Source organism: Choloepus didactylus, chromosome 9 (assembly GCF_015220235.1).
Source record: "Choloepus didactylus isolate mChoDid1 chromosome 9, mChoDid1.pri, whole genome shotgun sequence".
Lineage (NCBI taxonomy): Eukaryota > Metazoa > Chordata > Mammalia > Pilosa > Megalonychidae > Choloepus > Choloepus didactylus.
The window spans coordinates 117836279-117858643 of NC_051315.1; the positions used below are offsets into that span (position 1 = coordinate 117836279).

The following is a 22365-nucleotide window of genomic DNA, read 5'->3' on the forward strand; positions in this document are numbered from 1 at the left end:
ACTACCCCTGTATAGCTTTCATGCCTGTCCTTGTATTGTTTCATCATCGATTGGGTCTTGTTTCATGGTTCCTGGAACCATCAAGGACCCACAGTTCCTGGGACCCCATCCTTATGCTTCCTTTCAGCTAACTAGCTCATTACAAAGTAGACTAAATAAGCAACACCTGTGAATGCTTGTTTAACACTGAGGGCGATAAGTAGTAAGGAGACACAGATGATCAGGGTGGGAGGCCGTTTACATTAGCATGGAAGAGAAAAACACAAAACACCAACTTGAAAGACAAAAAGCACAATAAAATGCAATATAAAACGGGGTGCTAAGGAGATGTGTTAGACGTGTTCATAACTTCTGGGTATAGTTTCCATCTTCATTTTTCTATTAAAGTGCTAACAGGCTGTTACTAAAGAGGAGAGGAAGAATTGTCATGTGTATCCAAAGTTTTTCAAATACTTTGAAATCCAGAAGATTAATGATCCACGGACCTCTAACAACCTAAATATAATAAATTACATTTATCTAAATGTTTCACATTTTTTTCTGGCTGTGCAGATGACTGATATAATACTTCAACTTAATCGTGTATTTAATCTTTCCAAATTAGGATATGCAACTTAGAAAGGAAGTGATCTTTTTATTGACTTCCTATGCACCAGAAGTCATACTGAATGAATTTGGTGAAAAAAAAAAAAAAAGTAAAAATACAAAGTGTTAAAAATAAAATGGTCAACTACAGAACACAGCACACATTTCAAAAATTAAGGGACGTCGTTCTACTTGATGGGCTAACAAGTAACTTTCATTTCCTTGCGCTTTTCTTATAAAGTAGCTGTACCTCTCGCAGTGTGTACTGTCTGTGACAAGTGGACCAAAATAAGTGAAGGCATTTCTTAGACAATATACTTGAAAATTGTATTAGTAAGGCAAACTTCAAAAACAATCAAAAACCCCAACAGAGTAAAATATACTGCTTCAAACAGCATTTGAAGAAAATAGAATAACCCAAATTGTCAGTCTGGATCATGAAAGTATAAAGTCACGGTCGCATACTTCTCAGAAAGTCACAGAGTTCTGGATAAGTGCTCTAGGTTACTTTGAAATTAAACCATTACTATATTTACCCTCGAGCAAGAAACGCTTTGTTGAGTTCAAAATCCACATGATCATCATGAAAACAATCTAGGATAATCTAAGATAATTACCTCCAACAATCATTATTATTTCTCTCTCATTACAATACATGAGTATATTCAAAAGCTCAGAAGGAATTAACATGCTTTTTTCTAACCTAACTTGAGCCCTTGTCTTCATTTGCTGGGCATTTTGTCACTTGAACTGTTTCTTCCCTATCACCTATCCAGTTGGCTTTGATGTCAGTACAGACTTCAGAAAGGTTAGATCAGTATACTATGGAAAATACAGTCTGGGTTTAGGTGGAGTTAAAAAACATGGCGCTTCCGTGGCAAAACTCACTGACACAAAGAATGATCTGCTCTGCCTCCCCACCCCCTAGCATTCATTCTGTTGTGACTCAGAATTGTGCCTGCTGGGTGGCTCTGTCACCAATAAAAGCTCCCAAGAAGAACGTGCTGCTTACGGTCTAGGGGCTTCCATTGTTGCAGCCACTGAAAAGACAATCCCACTACAATTGCCCTTGGAAATGGAAATATTTTACTTTGCTTTATTAATATTCTTTCTGGTGTTCAAACCATGTTCAAAATGCACGTTATCAACTATAATTCTAATAAGTGCTCTTAAGGCAGGACAGTATTATTATGAGCATTTTACAGAGAAGGAAACTGAGTCTCAGAGTGATTTAAGTAACATGTCCAAGGTTGTAGAGACGGTAGGTGGGAAAGTCAAAATGACTCCCAGTACGTCTGTCTCAACGCCTAGCTCTGGTCTAATTACTTGTTTCACTTTCTCGGATTCTCTGTTTTACAAAATGAAAACCAATCTCATGATAATACTTAAGGACAGATTGAACAATCCCCTGCTCAACAGAAGAGACAACCTGTGAAAGTAGATAGGCCTATCTCACATAGACCAGAAGCAGGCAAAACCAGCAGGAAAGTCCCCAGTGTCCTCCTCAGAAGAAAGCTCATCACTGTATGAATGATCTTAATTAAATTTGCATACATTGCTACCGAATGCTGTGGGAAAACCCTTCCTCCATCCTGACTGCTTTTCCCATAGTACTCGGTTGGAACACAGTCAAATTCAATTAATATAATTCATAGGATGAATAGTTTCATTGTATAGTGAGACACCAGGGACTGTCCTGTGCCCAATCCCATACGTGCAGTATGTGTAAGATAGACGTGGTCTTCTCTGTGTTGCTTCTTTGAGTGGACAAAAGAAGAAAATCTCATGATGACATAATTCATGGTACTTCTAATTTCCATTGAAAGAAATGCAGCAGGGAAAAGACGTGTTTTGAACTGGTCTAAAGGTTAACATAATGTCAAACCAAATGCATTCTTTAATAGGCTGATAGTAAACAACTGATAAAGCTCTTAACGGGGCCAGGAAAGAACATGCAACTGGGCACCCATTGGTGGCCAATGAGAAACAGAGCTTATGTTTAGGACACTGCATATTATGAAACACTGGATGGAAAATCCAGACTTCATCCCACATAGCAAGGTAGAAGAGCTCAATTGGGTGTGTTCCCCAGTAGGAGACACAAAATACTGAGATAGAAAATGACCACAAAATAAGCCAGCATCAACGCTAAGAGCAAGCCTCTGATAAATTTTATTCACTTTACCTTACCACCAAAGGGACTGTAAACTTAAAGAGAACCACTGTTAATAAAGAGGCAGATTTCCTGTACCTGGTTTTGGCCTGTCAAGGGCCGAGTGACTATTCATTAATTTGATGATTCATAGTAATTGAATGACTATTCATAAATAATCACTATATTGTCATATATGTGTGTATGTATAATTTTTTAAAAAGTCAACTCTGTTTCTAGATTAAAGACGTTTATATGAACAGAAGGAGTCTGTATCCCTAGAGCAGTGGTTCTCAACCAGGTGGGAGTGCCCCTTCTCCTGCTCCGTAGGACATTTGTCAAGTCTGGAGACATTTCTGTTTGTCCCAGCTGGGGAGGGTGTACCACTGGTTTCTAATGGGTAGAGCCAGGGATGCTGGTAAATATCCTACAATGCACAGGACAGCCTTCCTCACAACAAAGAGTAATCTGACCCCGAATATTAATAGTGCCGAGGTGAGAAAACTTTACTCTGGAAGAAAGCAAACAAAACTTGAACCACCCCATACAATGAACATTCCAGTAAACTAACTACCCAATAACATTGTTAAAGCTATTTATCTTATAAAATGTGCCTTTCACGTTACACATGAGTCACTGAAGTAACTCTAGCCGACAGCTCTGCTATTCCAACTGTTTGTAGTATTTGCAAACAGAAATCTACAGTTCTGAAACAAGTACAAGTTTCTAGAGCTTGCATTTTGTTTGCAAATAATAAGGAAGACACACGTTTAAGAGGAAAACAAAATCAAATCTTTTTTAACCTTTAACACTTTCAATTATTCCTCTTTTTCCCCTTGGCTCAATTAACCAAGTACTTATTTACATTTTCTTTTGCACTTTGGGATTTTTCTTTCTAAGAATGTTAAAATAAATATTTAGTGGTAAATGGTAAAAATAGAGCAGTAACTTTTTTTTAGAATTCCAACTATATACAAATCAGCAGTTGGGGTTTTAATTTAGGCTATCGTAGGTTTTCTTTAAAACAGAGAATAAATACTCCAGAAATTACAATTTGTACCGTAATATTAAAATAACTTTAGGTGAATTCCAAATATTCTTGTAATATTTTAACTGTTTAAATCCTCTGTCATTATGTTTAAAAATATTTCTATATCGTTAGAAAGCATGTGACTTCATAAATAATGAAAGTAAAAAAAGGATATTTACACACCAAACTGAGTATATTTTCTGCTCCATATAGGACTTTTCCCAGTAGCCTATGCTAGAATACCATTCCAGAGCCAAACATTAAAAAAAAAAAAGCATCGAAGAAAAGATGGAAAGCAAAAGATCGACATTTGGATACATACAGAACTAAATCTGTGGATTTCTCCTTGATTCACTCTCCTCATTGTTCGTCTCTTCTTCCAAAATTCACTGGGTTCCCGCTTAAAAACCTTTCCCCGGAAACTCATTGTATTCCTGTAATTTGAGCCACAAAATATTCAAAATATCAATTTCTTTAAACCTTTTCCTTCTGATGCTTCACTCGGCTGCACAAAATCTTTCTTCTCTAGTAAAAAGGGAAATAGGCATGCTATATTAACATATTCAACAGAAAGGAAAAGAAAACCCACAAGTCACCGCTTCCTGTGAGCAACTAACTACCAGCTGTTCAGCTACTGCTTTTGTTCATAAATGCTCCTTAAACACCTGCTTTAAAACAAGACAAACATACAAAAGAACTCTGGACTTTCAAGAGAATTGCTCACATCTAAATGAGTCATATGATGTAAAAACATCCATGGAACCAAAGCAAGATGGAATCAAAGACCTAATTTACTATAGAGCTCCATGTCTGTCTTTATTTTATAAATTTGACTAGGTCCCATCTGTAAACCGTAGCAGTGGGTTCCGAGAATTTTGTTTAAAGCAGCTGCTCATGTAAGTGTAGACTAAAATAGTGGTCTCCCAAGGGAAGTCCCAAGACGATCAATTAGGGCACCAAAAAAAAAAAAAAAAAAAAAAAAATTAGGATTCGTTTACATTGGCTATCTAAATAAATTTTGTTTTACTAATATTTAATGTAAAACTTGTTAACACGACACCTTCAGCCTGTATGTCAGATGGTTATAAGTAGCCACCTAGTTCATTTCCTAATTTTTAGGTCTCTGCTCACATTCTCAGTGAGACCTTTCAAAGTACAACTCTCCTCCAGAACCCACCTGAAGCTCATTTCTGTTTTCTTTTTCTGTATAGCACTTATCGCCATGGTAAGAACTTTACCACCATTATACGTTTTACTATGTATTGTCTGTCTACTTATAATTGGTCTGTCTTCCTTTACTGGACTCTATGCTCCATGAGAGAAGAGATTTTTGTCTGCTTTGTTCACTGTGTTTTCAGAGACTAGAAGTGGGCCTGCTTACCTGAAGGCTCCTAGTATATAATGTTAAATTTAATGAAAGAATGAATGGGGGACTTACATTTATCCTGTTTAATAATGAATTTTGTCCCATATGTATTTTGTGCTTTGAATATTAGCTACTGATAAGAATAATATCATATGTAAACATATACAGAATATTGGCATGAATGCAGCTTTTTTTTCGTTTTTTACTAGACATGTGAGCTAAAAAGTGTTTGGAAGCCACAGGATTAAGAAATAATTTTTTTGTATTTTATTCATGATTGTTCTGTAAACCCACAACTTCTCTAATAAAGAAAAAACTGAAAAAAAAGTAATTTATTAGATTAGACACTAGAAAGATTGGTTCTAAAAAAACGATTGTTGTTTGGGACAATCATTCAGTTTCTTTCAGATTTACTTTCTTGATCTGTAGGATGAACCTACTCAATAGGGTTGCTGATCAGTTTGCTGTAGTTGTTAAGAGGACCGTTGTTTGCCCATGAAGCACTGCATGGGTTATACAGATGGGTCAAGGGCTCGTTCCACAGGGAACTGATGTTCATGACCACCCTGAATACAATAAAGTCCTACTAACCCTTCGTAGGAAGTGATCAAGAGAGTCCTGTGGGAGGGATATCATGATGCTAATATGAAGAGAGGGTGAATTTCACAGAGCGTCAATTCCATAGATACTTATTGAGAGCAAGGTGTTGTACAATGTGCACTGGAGATACAAAAACAAGGTGTTCTTACCAAAAGAGCAATTTCCCTGCAAAGGATTCTCAATTTCTGAGAGTTTTGAACTTCAAGAAAGAAAAACAGCAAGACTGGAGAAGAGCTCACAAATTTCATTCATGTTCTAGCCAAATGTGGAATTCTGGCTACAGACGGAAAGTGGGAGTGTGACAAGAAGAGGGGAACAACGAGTAAACGCATTATGGTTTTTGTGGAGGCTTTGTTCTAGAACCTTGTCTTCCCCTTCTAGCACTCAAAGTGCTGTAACGGTGGATACTGCAGTTGACTACCAGGTACGATTTGAACATGGAATCCAGAATCAGTTGGTCCTAAACATCCTTGTGGCTTTTTCCTAACCTCCTTCATTCCTGTACCCAGATATCTCTTTCTTAGTAAGGCTTCCCCTGATCATCAATTTAAAACCATGACCCTTTCCCACAAATGATCCTGATCCCTCTCCCCTGCCTTACTGTTTCCAAAGGGAAGATGGAATAAGACATTTTCATTTCACCCTGAGAAGGCATTTCAGCAGATACAGTTCTGATGCTGCTTGAGGGTGGCAATCCTCAAGGAAAACCTCACTTAACCAGATGTGCCAACAACAGTGGCATAAATAGATGCTGTCTGCTTATTTAATGATCCTTCCCCTTTATCACCTCTGCTTTTTACTGACACAGGCCATTCTCTTTTTCTCAATAATAATATTTAGTTCAAACACATACATATACCCCAGATTGTAGCCACTCTCATATCTCTACCTAGTCACTAAGTGATTTGTGCCGGACAAGGATACTGATTATTCTTTGTCTAAGTATGGAGACTGAGGAGTCTTCTTTCAGAAAAATAGCAAGATGCGATAAAAATAACAACTGGGGCATTTAACTGAATCCTTATTCTGTAATCAGCTGAGGTAAGCAACCAAGTACTCGGTTTGAGCAATGGTCATTGGATATTTAGAAATTCCACTCCATGTCTTTAGCACTAAACAGATATTAACCTCCAAGTAACTATTTGACATCTGTTAGATGGGTATATATATATATTATGGTACCTGCAGGATTTTCAGATTTAATTGTTTTCCTTACATGATCTTATGAGAGTCTTCCCTGGGTCACCTGATCTCCTGCTTCTATTGTAATGACTGAAAAGAAGTATTTTACAATCCCTTTTGGATCATGAACCCATCTGAGAACATAATGGGAGCTATGGACCCGTTCTCTGGAAAAATGGAAGTACTCAGAAAATTTGCCTGTACATTCAGAGCATCACAAATCTCTGAAGCCTATTCATGGACCCTCCTTCCCAGGGTTCCCTAAATCCTTATTACTCACTCATGATTTCAGAGGATAGACACACTGTCTTATAACAGAGCGTATAACAGTCTTGAGCAATTCAAGCAACTTCCCCTCTTTCTAATATTTGCATCTATTTTCTGCTCTATTCCGCTTTAGGTATCACAGTTCTTAATACCAGAGTTCCTTCCAACCCTCAACTTCTGAAATATGGGAATGACTCATTTTTCCTTTTGCTTAGCTGCAGATCATGGCCCCCTTAATTACTGGCAAAAGGAGACACTGCTAGGCAATGTGGGGATGCACCTTGGCTCCAGTGGTAGGCAGAGTTCTGATATGGTCCTCAAGATTCCTGCCCCCTGGGGTACATGCCTTGTAGAATCCCCTACATGCAAGTGTGGGTGGAGCTGTAAATATGATGGATTTCACTTCCATGATTAGGTTACATTATAGACAAAGGACTGTGCACGTGATTACAGTCCCAAATCAGTGGATTGTTAGTTATGAAAAAGGAGATTATCCTGGGTGGGCTTGGCCAAATCAAGTTTGTAAAATGGATTGGCCTCTTCTTGAAGGAAGAGATTAGAAGCATGAGGTAAATTCTCATGCTGGTCTTGAGGAGCAGATTACCATGCCGTGAGGGGGCCTCTGGAGGAGCCACAAGGCAGGAAGCTGACGCAGCCTCTAAGGTGCTGAGAGCAGTTCTCTCATTTCTACTACAAGGAAGTGAATTCTGCTAACAGCCATGTGAGCTCAAAAAAGGACCCTGAGCTCCAAATGAAAATGTAGCCTCAGCTGACACCTTCATTTTAGACTGCTGAGCTCCTGACCAGAGAATCCAGTCATATCATGCCCTGGCTTTTGACCTACAGAACTGTGAGGTATTACATGGGTATTGTTTTAAACTACTAAGTTTATGGTAATTTGTTTTTTAGCAAATACAGAGCTAATACAGCTCCCAAACAACTGTTACTCCATACATTGCCCATAAATCTGTTTTGGAGTGATTCTAACTTATTTATTTATATTAGCATTCCAGTTATATGAGCTGTAAAACTCGTGAACTGCTTGGCTTTGCATAAAATTATTTAATGGTCTTATTTGAAGAAGTACACTTATATATATGAGTGGTGGAGTGCATGTTAGAGAATCACCCCTAGAATGGGTTTACAAAGTAGTCTTTTCTAAGTGACACAATGAGAATGCACACTTCACGATAAAAGACCTTTCCAACCAAACATCCTTCTAATCTGGGGAGAATTCCCAGACAGTTGAGAGACAGTCTGTTACCCACAATGTAAGTCAAAGTGGGTCAGATATTCTGTCTCTCAACACCATGGCATGGGGCCTATGAATAGCCATCCAGGGCTTTGCATCTTTAGGGAGACAAGCCAAAGATCTGGGTCAGATAGATGTAAGTGTAACAGCCTAGCATGTAGTTCTCCCTGGGATGGCATTGAACGGGACCGCTACTGGACTTTGCCTTCCTTGGTTCCAGAACAAGTCTGTTTCCCCAGCATTGGGTGAGGTACCCAACATCCTTCTAAAGCATTCCTCTTCTTAAGTTCAGAAACTTATTGGCAACCAAAAAAACCTATTTAGGACAACGGGCAAGAATCAGCAATAAAGGGAAATCAGAGAATAGTTGACTCAGTCACAAGGAGTCACCGTCAAGTTCACTGGAAAAGAAATCCAATACCATTAAGTATTCCAAATTTATTAAGTACTATACACAGGTCATTGCTGGAATTTATGAGAAATACAAAACACCCTTTCTAGCCTCAGGAAGCTTGTTTCTAATGGAGGAGTTCACTAGAATCTAAAGGAGTCTGGAAAGACATTACAGAAAAAATAGAATCTAAGGTTTTAAATAGCAGATAAGCATATAACAGATGAATGAAGGAAAAAGATACTGTAGGAAAGGAGAATGTAGTATAGAGAAGGCATCAAGATACAATGGTTAGAGCCACAGTATCTCAAGTCAGCTTGGATTCAAATTCAGTTTCCATTAGATACTCTGGCCAGGTACACACCTCCCCAGGCTTCAGTTTTCTTATCTTTAGCATAGAGGCAGCATAGTACCAACATCACAGAACTGTTGTGAGGATAAATGAGACGGCACTCCTAACCATCTCAACACATTGCCTGGTACATGCGAAGTACAACTATCAGCTACTACAGGAGTCAAGAGCCAAGCAATAAAGCACTTTAAGGGAAAGTCGGAGTCCAGTTTATCTGTAGCCAATGGTTGAGTAGGAGAGGAGAGGTACAAACATTTGAAAATAGAAGCCAGGGGATGGTTCATGGAAGGCCTTGAGTGCCAATGTGTAGAAATCTTTCCATTTTATCCCGAAAGCCATGGCAAACCACTAAAGGTTTTGTTTCCTAATTTAAATAGTGTATAAGGAAGACTCATCTGGTAGCTACCTGGATTGCAGGTAATAAAATCCAGAGGCAGTTTGCATGAATTCCATAGTTAAACTAGAGTGATGGAGGGCAGAAAACTTGGCAACTGAAAATTAACCACAGACTTCAGGGAGACTGTAAATAAAAGATCTGGCAATTAAATAGAAAATGATAGCTGACATTTATGGAGCCATTAATAGGTGCTAGGGACTATTCTAAGTGTGTATACTATCTTATTTGAACCACATAACAGACTGTGAGGTAGATGTTATTATTATTATTGTTACCACCAGCCCCATTTTACGGAGAAAGATACTTGGGCCCTGAGAAGTTAAGCAATTTCCCCCAAGTCCCAGAGCAAGTAAGAAGCACAGCTGGGATTTAAACCCAGGCAACCCAGCTGCAGTGTCCATGTTTGAACCAGAGGGGAGGTTCAGAGATGCTGGGAGGTGTTTGAATCTGGGTATCATGGAGATAGTATGATTCTGGAAATAGAGTGATAAGAAGAGAGGGCTACTTAAGAGAGGAAAAATGTGCCATGCTATTTAGACACATTGAGTGCTGTGTCAGGAGTACAGACAAGTGGGAATGTCCAGCACTATTGCTATATATCTGCCTGGAACTCAGGAAACTGTCAGGACTGGAGCGAGCAAACTGCAAGTCATTGAAAGACTTAAACTTAAAGATGTAAAATAAATTGAATTTTTGGACAGAATGGCATAGAATTGAGAACACATCCTTCCAATATGTTGAAGTTCTTTTATACATGGTGGGTAGAAGGCAATTTAGGAAATTGAGAAGGCACAGTGGTAAAGGGGATGTTATCAGAGCAGTGTGTATCCAAGATGTTAGGGGAGGGGAATTTAATGAAAGTGTTGTATGCCATCTGGGCAGAGATGGATGTAGGGCCTGAGAACATCCAAAAAGATTCCATGTAAGAGACAAGCAAGCTGAAAATCTAGGGACTCTGTAATATTGGATTAAGAGAGACCTGTGTTTAGTAGAAAAATGGGGACAAAAAAATAAGTGAAAAATAGGGTGGGATGTGGGGGATGATTTGGGTGTTCTTTTTTACTTTAATTTTTTATTCTTATTCTGATTCTTTCTGATGTAAGGAAAATGTTCAAAAATAGATTGGAGTGATGAATGCACAACTATATGATGGTACTGTAAACAGTTGATTGTACACCATGGGTGATTGTATGATATGTGAATATATCTCAGTAAAACTGAATTTAATAAAAAAAAAAAAGAAAGAGAGAGACCTGTGTTTGAATACTCTCCAGCCACCTATTAAATTGAATGACCTCAAGTAACTTACTTGACCTTTCTTTGCCTGTTCCTTATATGTAAACTGGAGCAGACAGTATATACCTTGTAGGGTTATTGTGAAATAATATATGATAGTGCCTGGCACTGAATAAAAATACATGTATGTGTATATTTACTAGCTAGGATTCATATGTGTGCATTGCTATTTATTGAATATGAGTGATATATACCAAGTGCTATATAGATATGTATTTATGTATATGCATACATACTTAAATACCTATACATATATACATGTATATATGAAATACACAAACACACACATTCTTATATATGTTTTCAAAGTCTGGTCCTATGGTGTCCAGACAGAGAGAATAAGTTTGCAAAATTTTCAATAGATAAGAGTCTGGATATTTGGGAGTTAGTTAATATGGGAAGTCTTAACCATGTTTTAGAAGAAATAGGAATTTGAAAGCTAAGATGACAGAAGTCTGAGGAAAATTTCTCAATAGAAAAATCTGTATTAGTTTTCTATTGCTGCCATAACAAATTACCACAAATTGAGCAGCTTAAAAAAAAAAATCATCTATTATCTCAGAGTTATCAAAGGTCAGAAGTCTGGGCACATGCGGTTCAGCTGATTCTCCTCTTCAAGTCTCAAAAGGCCAAAATCAAGGTGTCATTGGGGCTGCACCCCTTTCTGGAGGCTCTAGGGGAGAATCCATTTCCAGGTTCAATCAGGTTGTTGCCAGAATTCAGTCCAAGAAAACCGAAGTCCCCGTTTCTTTGCTGTCAGCCACAGGTCCTTCTCAGCTTCCAGAGGTGATCTACATTCCATGGCTCGTGGCCCCATTCTAAACTAGCAACAGTGATTTGGGTTCAATCTTTTTCACACTTTGAATCTCTCTGACTTCTCTTTCAGTTTCATTTTTCCAACACATCTCTTCTGCTGTATCTCTTTACTCTAGCCAGATAAAATTCTTGGTTTTCAAGAACTCGAATGGTTTGGTTGTGTCCACCCAAATAATTCAGGATAATCTCCTAATTTTAAGGTCCACAACTTTAATTACATTTGCAAAGCTCCTTCACAGCAGTGCCTACATTAGTGGTTGACTGAATCACCATGGAATGGGGATTTTGGATGGGCATCTTCAAAATTCTGCCTACATCACTGCCCTGTTCTGGACTGCAGTTTGTCTTTGAAAAATATTTTTAACATCAAATATGTACTGAGAACAGGGTGTAGGTGAGAAGATCACCGTTGGCCTTTGAATGTGGTTTCCACTAGTGGTAAGATGGGATCCAGGTTGCAGTGGAACTAAGAAATGAGTGGGAGAAAACAGAAATTTGGTTTATAGATCAGGTTCTGGAAAAAAGTTGGCAGTGAAAAAAAATGTGAGAGAAAAATGTGGTTGCTGTAGGGAGGGGCAGCAGAAAAAAAATTGGATGCGAGTAAGATGAATGGTGGTGGTGAAGTAAGCAGATATATAAACACTGGAAAGAAAGGCAATAAGCTAAAGGCAATAAGCTATAAGAAGATCATCAAAACGTTCAGTTAAGTTTGCATTACTTTTGGATAAGCAGTGACATCATTTCTAAATCTACAAAACTGAAGGGCAGAAACTTGGCTTTCTGAATACTGCACCTGAACCTACTAATAAAAATTACCCAAAAAGTACCCTTGGGAATTTAGAGTAACTGAAAACTTGGTGGTTAAGATTTAGAAAACGACACATGATATAATTTGAACCCACAAATTCTAATTTAAGCAACTGGTAAAGCACTTCCTATTCATTTTTGTCTACCTTTATTTACAAACTCTTGATTACAGTTTATTTCACCTGTTATACTTTACAACACAGTGTTTATCACTCAATTGTTAGGTACCACTTAGATAACCCATTTTCTTTTCATTTTTTCTCTTCTGTTTCCAGCAGATTTTCCCTTTGCCAGCAGGTTTGTCTGCTACACAGCCATTCCTTCCCTCACAGCAAAAAACAAAGCTGGTTCATCTACAGGTTTAGCTCACCACTGTGCACTTTGTCTAAAGGAAGTAAAGCAGCAAGTAGCTACTTTCTTCTCCAATGTGGTCTCTCCTGACCCTGGCAGAAATGCTCTTAAAGTTAGTAGCACTGAGGCTCCTTACTTCCTGTTAGAAAGGTCAACTCAGATATAACAGCTCCCAGTTACCCATGAGAGAGCCTTAGATTTCTCTGGGGGAGTTTAAACGAACAAAGCAAAACTTCATATCTCTAAATGTAGAGGTTTCAATGGCAATATCTGTGGACTACCATAATTTTTTTTCCTGTCAGTTGACCCCATAGTCCAAATATCATTTGTTTTAGTCTAAAATATTTAGAAATTTCATGGAAAACAAATAGTGTCATGTATTAAGAATCACACTTGGGCTGACTATAGACATACCAAAAAAATGTAAAAGATAAAAACTGACTGTGGTTTGTGTGTATGCACATGTGCACAGAGATAAAACTTCTTGTTATTGCCTTAAAATAATATATTGTATTCCAGTCATTTAATTTAATACATAGACATGTATTAAATTGTAATGATATCTGTTTACATTATTGAATTTAAATAGGACTCAGGCGGAGGAAATTCTCAATCAGGATTTGAAGGGGGGTAGGGGGATAAGGACCTCATTTCTTATAGAGGTTAGTGAGCTCATCCTAGACTTCAGCAGCAATCAGGAGAGATTACACTTTTCTTCCAGAGGACTTTAACAGTGGTCATGAGCTTCCGACTCCAGAAAAATCTTTGTAGCCCAAAGATATTAATATATCTTACCAATAAAAATCTTATTACAATATTTGGAACATGAGAAATACTGATGTTAGAGTTTACTATTTTCTCAATTTCCTGATGAGTATTTATTTCTTGAAGTGTTTGCTGCTTTACTGTAAAGGCACAAAACCATGCAATTTAATATTTCCAGCTGCAGTCTGGTCTATTGTAAAAATGGATAATCCCCAAGCTACAAACACTCATTCTTAAGGAGGCCAGGCTCTAACCCACATCCCTTCACTTCAAAGTGCCATAACAATGACAACAACAACAACAAAAATATCACAGCTATTATATGATTTTTCAAGCTGATGTTTCATACAAATATATCCAGTTAGATTGTTAATTTTCTTTAAAAAGTCATGAAGCTAATTCTTCATCTAGAAAATAGTGCTACCCACCCCCCACCCCTGCCAATAAAAAAAATAACCAAACCAAAAGGGGAAAAAAAAATCCACTAGAATATTATTCCTTTCTCTTTTAAAGAAGACTAAATGGTATTCTGGGTTAAACCAAATCATTACTCCCACAAATTATCTGGTAAGGGCGTGCAAATATAGACTCCCTGAAGCTGGGTTTGAGGGACTGTGAATCAATGCTATCACCTTTTATCATGTAGGAGCTATCATGGGACAGTCATTTTCCTTTAGAGACAGAGGCATTCTCTCTGCTTGCTGGCTAGTATCCATTCTAGCTTCTCACTGCTGGCAAAGATAAGTACAGACCAGAGTGATTTCTTTTCAAATAGAACAAGTACCTAAAATTGCCCTCTTGTATTCATTCCAATTGTTAATTACCTTGCTTTCAATATGAATGTCGCCCACTATTTAATAATTACCCTTAAAATCACATTGCACAACAGCTTTATGAGGAGATCTAGGTCTTTCATAGCTGCGAAGCTTTAACGGAAAATTGGTTAAAATATATAGCATTAGCATTCCATGTTTCATTCTTGTGATGGCCTTTCTACTGAAGAAGGATGTGTCTTTACAGAGGGCAACAAAGCATTCCTTGCTAAGAATTTTTGATGAGGAAACAAATTGTGTAAATACAAAACCCTGAGCAAGCACACTGGCTATTCAGACTAATAGTTGCTTGCTAGTGGACCAGACTGTTGGCCCAGGTGTAATCTCTGTAACCAGCCAGTTCCACAAACCATTTCTGTAATGGCATCAGAATGCATTTGTGCTTTTAAGGCATTGTGGAAATTGAACAATAACGGAAGGGTCTTGGCTTTTCAATCAAGAGCATCTTTGTGTTTTGCCGAGAATTAATTGTTGGGTTTCCTTCATTTAGTTCTATGCACTGAAGTAAAGTCTTGACCTTTTGATGTGCGGAAGCTCGAAGGTCCCCAACTAAAGGACAAATTAGCCTCTTGCTATCTGTTCTGCACCTCACCAGGTAGGCAAGAAGGTCAAAAGCAACAGGGATTGGATAATTCTAGTAAGGGTGCCAGGACATTTTTAATTGGGTTTATAAGAATGGGAAAAAATGTTGAGAAGCTTTGACTCTTTGTCGAACATTAGTGACAGACAGGATTAAGACAGAGAGCCCATGCACAATCTATGTAGGGATATGTTCATACACATAAAACAATCAATGGAAATACAAGAAGGTAGAAGCTGAGTGACAAATGAAAGAAATGACCCACAAGACTAAAAAACAGATGAGAGTGCTATGTTGGTTGAGGAAGCCTTCATGTAGGTAGTAAGACTTGAGTCAGGCTTGGACAGTGGTAGGAATTTGAAAGCCACTATAATTAAAAAAATCTCCAAGAGTTGAGTTCCTACATTGTGCCTAAGAGTCATGGGGAGGAGGAGAAAAACGTGGATTCCTGAGATCCAGGATCTCAGCAGGTCAGATATGGGGCCCAATTATCTGGCCTCAAAACAAGCATCCAGGTGATTAATTTGAAGGTGATAGGCAGACCACACTCTGGGAAGCAATGACTCAGAAACTGGTTTACCTAGTAGTTTTCTTAAGGTAGAAAACCATATAATTGCTTTTTATACTGGACTGAGATCTCATTTATAAATGGAAATATCTTCTTTTTCTTACACATACTCAATCAGGCAGATTTAACCAACCAGTTACACTACCCTGGATGTTTGGGAGATAGGGGAAAATTGCTGGAGTGAAACCAGTCATCAGCAACTGAGTCCAAGACCTGCTCCCAGCTCCTCCTCTACTGATCCAATCTGTCTTCCCATTTCACTACATTTCGTCTTCAATGACCATTTCTCTACTCAGACTTTTGTAACCCTGATCAGCTTGTCATTTCTATCAGTTATTGTCTAAATCAGGGTTTTTCAACAGGAACACTACTGACATTCTGGGCCCAATAATTATTCTTTTTAGGGGAGACTGTCCTGTGCATTGTAGGGTGTTTAGCAGCATCCCTGGCCTCTACCCACTAGATGCCAGTAGACCCCCTTCCAGTTTTGACAACAAGAAATGACTCCAGACATTGCAGACATTGCCAAATGATCTCCAGGGGACAAAATCGCCTCTGAGAACCAATGATCTAAATCTGCCTTGATGTTTCTTTGATGATGGTTGTTGGGGCCAGTGATCTGCCAGATGAAACTCAAGTGGGCAATCACTTGCTTGTAAAATCCTCAGGAATAGTGGTCTTCAAATAGATCCCTCTCTCACTTTTTAATATGCCTCAACATCCCACCATTGGAAACAGCCTATGAGCCCAGGTATCTTGTTTCTTGGCTATTCCTATTAAAATGCAGCTGTTATTTGCCCAGAAGAGATACAAAATTATTATAATTTTCAATAACATAGCATGATGTTATCAGAGGATGCCAGCTGGACACTTAGGCAAATCCCCAAGGAACTGGGGGCAAAGGTAAACATTTTAATCGGGTGAACGATGAAGTTGGGAATTTGGTATTTACTATCGTAGTTAAGTTCACTACGCTGGAGCACGTCTGCCTGAGTTTGATTTCTGGCCTTCTCACTTACTTGCTGGGAGCCTCTGGACAAGTTATCCAATCACTCTAAACTCTAGTTTCCCCATCTGTAAAATGAGAATAAACATAGTACCATGACCACTGGGTGTTGTTTATTCCAGGCACTGGATTATAATAAAATGTTCAGTGATCAATGAATGGTAGTTATACGTATGATTATGAGGCAATTCTGTAGAGGAGGTGGTCTAGAGCTGGGCTGCTACCATGTATGTATTGAGGGGTGGAGGGTGGTCCTAACTATTAAGGAAATGAACATCAGCAGGGGAGAAGTAGGGACCAAGACAGGGCACCGGCAGCTTTGAAAGTGGTAGTGAAATGTATAAGAAGTTCCAAAAAATGAAGGAAGGAGTCAGAGACCCTCTTGGCTTGGATGTGGATAATTAGGTTAACTAGCCCCTCCTCCCATGCATACCCAAACCCTCCACAACTGACCTCTTTGTGCGCGTTTTGTCTTGCAACACTGGGTATTTCATTTTTAAATTCCCACTACGCTCAACTACAAAAGCTTCCAGTTATACCATTTCTGTCATCTCCCTTCACCCACACAAAAGACCCGAATGCCAAGGAAGTTATGAGAGCCAAGATTTAACCAGTATCATAAGCTTTTTTATCTTTTCATCATTAGTTTTCTGCCTAAGTGAGACTGTAAATTCCCAAAGCAGTAAACAGTATCGTCCTTATGTCTCAACTGTGCTAGGTCTCCTACTGGCATGCGGCAAATACCAACATTATAATTACCAGTTTGATGTCGTGAACAGGAGAAAGGATTTTGTGGCTTTTTCTCCATCTTCCTTTTCTCCTTGTCCGTAACTTCCTAAGGCCACAGAAAGGTATCAAAGTACACTGACAAGGAGACATTTGATCTCTCTCTGCTCCCTTTTGCAAGGGTGACATGGATGGGGAAGGAGATTCGTTATCCAGATTGCATCAAAAGATCTTGGACAGCATTTAATATTGCCATCTCTCTTGCTTTTTCTGGCATTCAGGGTCATCATTTTCAGGAACCAGTCTTGAATTTGTGTTCATTTCTTATCTGTTAATGCTGATCATTACCGAGTGGAGACTGCCAGAGAGAAGTAATTTCTTTTTTCTTTTCTGCAGAGTATATCCATGTCCACGGTGAGAAGGGCACACTGGCTGGCCGTCAGGAGGCCTGAACTCAAGAACCAACGCATTCACTGATGAGCTGAGTGACTTTGGGCAAAACAATAACCTCTCTGGACCTTGATATCCTACAGTCCTTCTCATCTCTAAAATTCTATGGATTTTGCATTTCTAAATAAAATGACTTGTATTATACATTTTTAGTTAGACTGGTGATGGGGCTGAGAGAATAAGCTTTTTTCTTTCTTCTTTTTTTTAACCTAAAGTGCCAACTGGAAAAGAAAGACAATATGGAATCAGAGCCCCCTCTCTCAAAACCTAGTCCAATTGCTCTACCCGAAAAATGCTCCCTGCCCCTCATTCCCTGTTCGCACTAGGTTTCATTTCTTAAGTAAACAGCTGTGCCTTCTCACTAAATGACATTGCCCTTGACATGGTTTATGAACACAGGATTGAAAAGAATTTTGGCACTGTTTTCACACCCACTTATTTTGCTAGAATCATCTTGGTTGAATCTGAAAATTCAGATTTTTGTTCATATAGTAATTTTGCCTTGAGCGCAGCTGCAGAAAAAGGAGCCAACACTGGGAAACCAGTCCTTTCAAATGCCTGCTGTTTAATTTTCCCCCACTGTGGCTCTTTGGACTGATTTCATGTGCCCACTGCCAAGGCGGAGACTTTATATAAAAACGTGAGCTTTGAGTCTTTTGGGAGAAAAGAGCAGTTAACATGGGTATGATACTTAATTGCTTCCTCCTTGTGGTAACTGAACCTTGATTTTTTCCTGAGGGGGACATGTCCTCTACCCCCCTCACCTTCCAGAGCACCCAGTCGTGCTAGCATGCCAAACAAGGTGCCCTGCCCTCACCTGAACCAACCAGACTGTTTCTTCCCTGCATTTGAGCCTTCAGAAGAATGAAACAAGGGCAGAAAACAGATGTGATTTATCCCAGAGACAGTGCCCTGGGCTTACTAAAGTTCTGCTGAACTCTTGCTTCAGTACGATGGGTTACCCATACCTTTATTTCTTTTCCCCTTAACTTAGCTAAGGTCAATTTCTGTTTGCAACCATATAACTGCTTGCAACTATTTTTACTTTATTTACTTCAAAAATAGGTAGAGATATTGTGCTAAATACTGAGGATATCCAGAAAAATAAAATAATGTCTTTGCCTTCACAGAGCTTGGAGGGGATGGTTTGGCAAATGCTGTAATGGGAGGTCCATATTAGAAATCACTAAAAAACAAACAAAAAACTCATTATCTTTCCTTCCAGATAGTTTTCTGTAAAACTTTATCGTTATGGTAATAGCATCATCTTCCTCCTAGTTGAGAAATTGGAAACCTGATCTCATTTTTTCCTTCCCCTCTCCCTCATCTCCACAGCCAATCCATCACTAAACTTTAATGGTTATATATTTTCTTTTAACCATCCTTCTCATAGTACAATTTTCCTTCATAAAGGCAGGTTTGTCCATTCCATTCCCAGCTTGCATGTCTCAAATAGCATAACCTTGACTATACTAGTGTTGCCCAAATTTTAAATGTTTTAGCAAGAGAAGATGGCAGTACCGTCTTCTCAGGGGTAGACAGAAATTACAGGAGTTTACGTGAGGAAGCAAGGAAGTCTGGACTAGGGCCGATGCTGGGTTTTATTGGTACTAAAACAAAAAGTTGACTTTGTGGTCCTGGTTGACAGGTTTCGGAGTAAGACCTGTGAACCTGCCCCTATTTAGGGCCTGTTGCTTCTTAGGAGTTAGTGGTTGCCCATCTCTTCAGGGTCTGACTTTTCACAGCAATATGACCAAGGTATTCACGCATATCAGTCAGGGGAATTCAGAACTTAAGTACACCCTTCAAGTGATTTGCCAAAACTAGAGAAATTCAGCTATGTGGCTTTGGCTTTACTGGGCCACTGTGAAACCTCAGCCTAATAGCATGAGGCGCAGACAAATTTTCATGGTTTTGTAGTAAGCACTGAACAAACACTTTAGTCAGCCCAGAAAATAATTCATGACCCAGTTAAGGTGAAAATATGCAACATCTCAGTCTGCCCTCTATCCCCAGACCCCAGCCCCACCCTTCAGAACCTGATGATATCTCTGGTTTGTAAACAGATTTCTAAAAGGATTAGTTGCTTTTGATGCATTAATATCCACATCTTCTACTTGCATTACGTTGCTGAAAATTAAATTGTGTCATATATTTATCATATTCCCCTATTATTGTTTTATAGTCAAGAAAGGATAGCCCAACTTATTATTCAATTATATCTGTGGAAAATCTTTCTGAATCGGAAGCCAAGTGCACGTTTCTCAGAGTCAAAACATAATCCTTAGCCTGTATTTTTATTAACATCAAAGTCATTTCCCACTCAGATCAAATATGTTGTAGTGTATTGTAGGCATTATCGTTCTCACCAGTTCTTTAGAGAAGAACAGTGAATTTAAGTAAAACTCAGATAAAATGTTACAAGAGTCACAGTTTTGCAGCTTATTATTCAACCTGTCCCCACAATTGCTTTTTTATGCCAACAGTGTGTTAAAATATTTTAATTAATTGTTAGCATTTAAATATCAGGAGATTTTACATAAAATTCCTGGTTACCAGCTTTTCTTGGAAAATCCAAGATTTGACCATATTGACCCCACCTCCCGACATGGAAACAACTGACCCAAGCTGTTTAGGGGCCATACATGTTGGATGGGACATGCTTTCTCTAACTTTCTATGTTCCCCATGACAGTTGAAGAAAAGTTGTCTCTTTCCTAGCCTGCTTCGCTTTGTTCCCTGCATGGCCTGTATGCATTTGAGTTTGAGATCCTTGACTTCAAGTTACATGTACGATAATCTCTTTTAGTACGGCTCTTGTGACTGGGAATTTGGTCGAAGTCTTACTTGATCCCCCTACATTGGACAACAAAAGCTAAAAGCTAAAGGTTTCTACTTTTGAAATATTTGCGGTTAAGTTGGGTATATAGCTGATCGAAAATTTACACCTGAGGATTCCCCAAAGGTGAATAATGTGCCAATATTTTCAATGTAGTAATAAAACTACATTTGTGTTCTAACACTCCTAACCAGAACGTCCCCACCTTGAGTGTACAGAACAAGAGAATATTTCTCATATTGATTAAGTCATAGTCAGCATTATACTGCACTAAATTTCTTCTTTAATTTTTAAGAAAATAAAAAACATTTAGACACAAGGTCAGCTTGTGTGGGAATTTGGTGTGGCAATTAATGGCACAGTTCAACACCTCTTCATGTAAATGATGGGAACATGATAAGCAAAACAAAACTTCTAAGAAGTGGAGAGATATTTGTTCTGAAGGGGAAGTAAACATTCTTTTTCAAATAGTAATTTTATATTATGAATGAAAGGAAGAGAAGAGCTTTAATATGAAAGGTTACTCACAATATTTCTAAGTTATTTGTCTATAAATTTAAAATGATCTCCAACATGCATTTTAGAAATGCCAGTTGTCTGGTTAAGGAAGTCTGCATGTGAGTTGATCATTTTCCTCATTCAATAAAATAACGATGACAGATTGTAAATAATCTCCTATGCATTTGATAGCTCTAACCCCTATTATGTCATGAGAAGATGACTATGAAAGCTTAACAAATGTTTTTATTTCCTTCCTTGGAAAACTAATGGGATACTATTCTCATTTCTTCATACAGGGTCCCTGTATTGGTAATCAGATGAACATGATGACAAAAGACCACAAAAGTCTTTTGAATAATTTAATAACTTTACAGAACTATTTCCAGATATGGTTTTTTTTTTGCATTTTTCTTACATTTTGAACGATGGTAAAGAGAGGATTCTTTCATACTTCCCAGTCTCTAGTGACTAGATGGTCAAGATGGTTTTTCTCCTACTAATGTTTAGGAGATTATTTAGTAATATATTTATCCCAGAAAGCTTTCCACCAAAGCACCAAGGCCATTTATCTTATATTCCATCATTTCCATAATCGTAGTTTTCCTGCTGGGGTGGCCAAGGCAGAGCAAGGAATCAACCCTCCATGAAACTAACCAGTCTCCCATCTGAATAGCTTTCTGGGCTCTCTGCTCTCCCCACTCAACCACACAACTTTAAATTGCCTTAGGAGTAGAATCCAAATATGATGCCAAGACTTTTTTTTTGCTAGCATCTTTTCTATTAAATGACAAATGCTTAGCTTCACCATTTTAATAGTCAATTGGATGGTACATCAAATTCTGCCCTCTGCAAACAAAAATGCGTGAAATATGTACATAATCATGAAAAAAGGTGAAGAATGTCAATGAAAATCTGGCATTTGCCCACTTTTCCTCAACTGTGAAAGGCAAGTAACTGAAAAATTTGTTAGTGTAATTGTAGAACAGGAAATAGTTTTCAACAAGGATAACAGTAATCACCACCACAACAAAAAGATGTAAGCTGTTAGGAAGGGGAAAATCAGGGTTATAATGAACTTCTGAAATTCTCCAGTTCAGGGTCAATCCATTTTTTTCTCAAATTATTCTGGTAAACCATTAGCAATGAACAATTATTAACTTCCCAAACTTGGATTCACCTACTGTCATAAAATTTAATAAGGTTGCCCTTCTGTTTGGGAGCACAGGTTATTCCTATGTGGTTTAATTCAGGAAA

The 22365-nt window shown here is 38.3% G+C and overlaps 1 protein-coding gene across 10 annotated transcripts in view; it reads right to left on the minus strand.

Annotated features, from left to right (window-relative positions):
* Positions 1–22365, minus strand: part of DOCK10 (dedicator of cytokinesis 10) — a 206410-nt gene that overhangs the window by 154894 nt on the left and 29151 nt on the right. The window contains exon 1 of one of the 10 annotated variants that reach the window (XM_037849754.1): positions 4090–4276. The exons of 8 other annotated variants lie outside the window; for them this stretch is intronic. In XM_037849754.1, the coding sequence (XP_037705682.1) occupies positions 4090–4194 (105 nt within the window). In that variant the 5' untranslated portion in view covers positions 4195–4276. Of the gene's footprint in view, positions 1–4089; positions 4277–22365 lie in introns of those variants that run through there. One more of the 10 variants, XM_037849755.1, reaches the window with a different exon arrangement.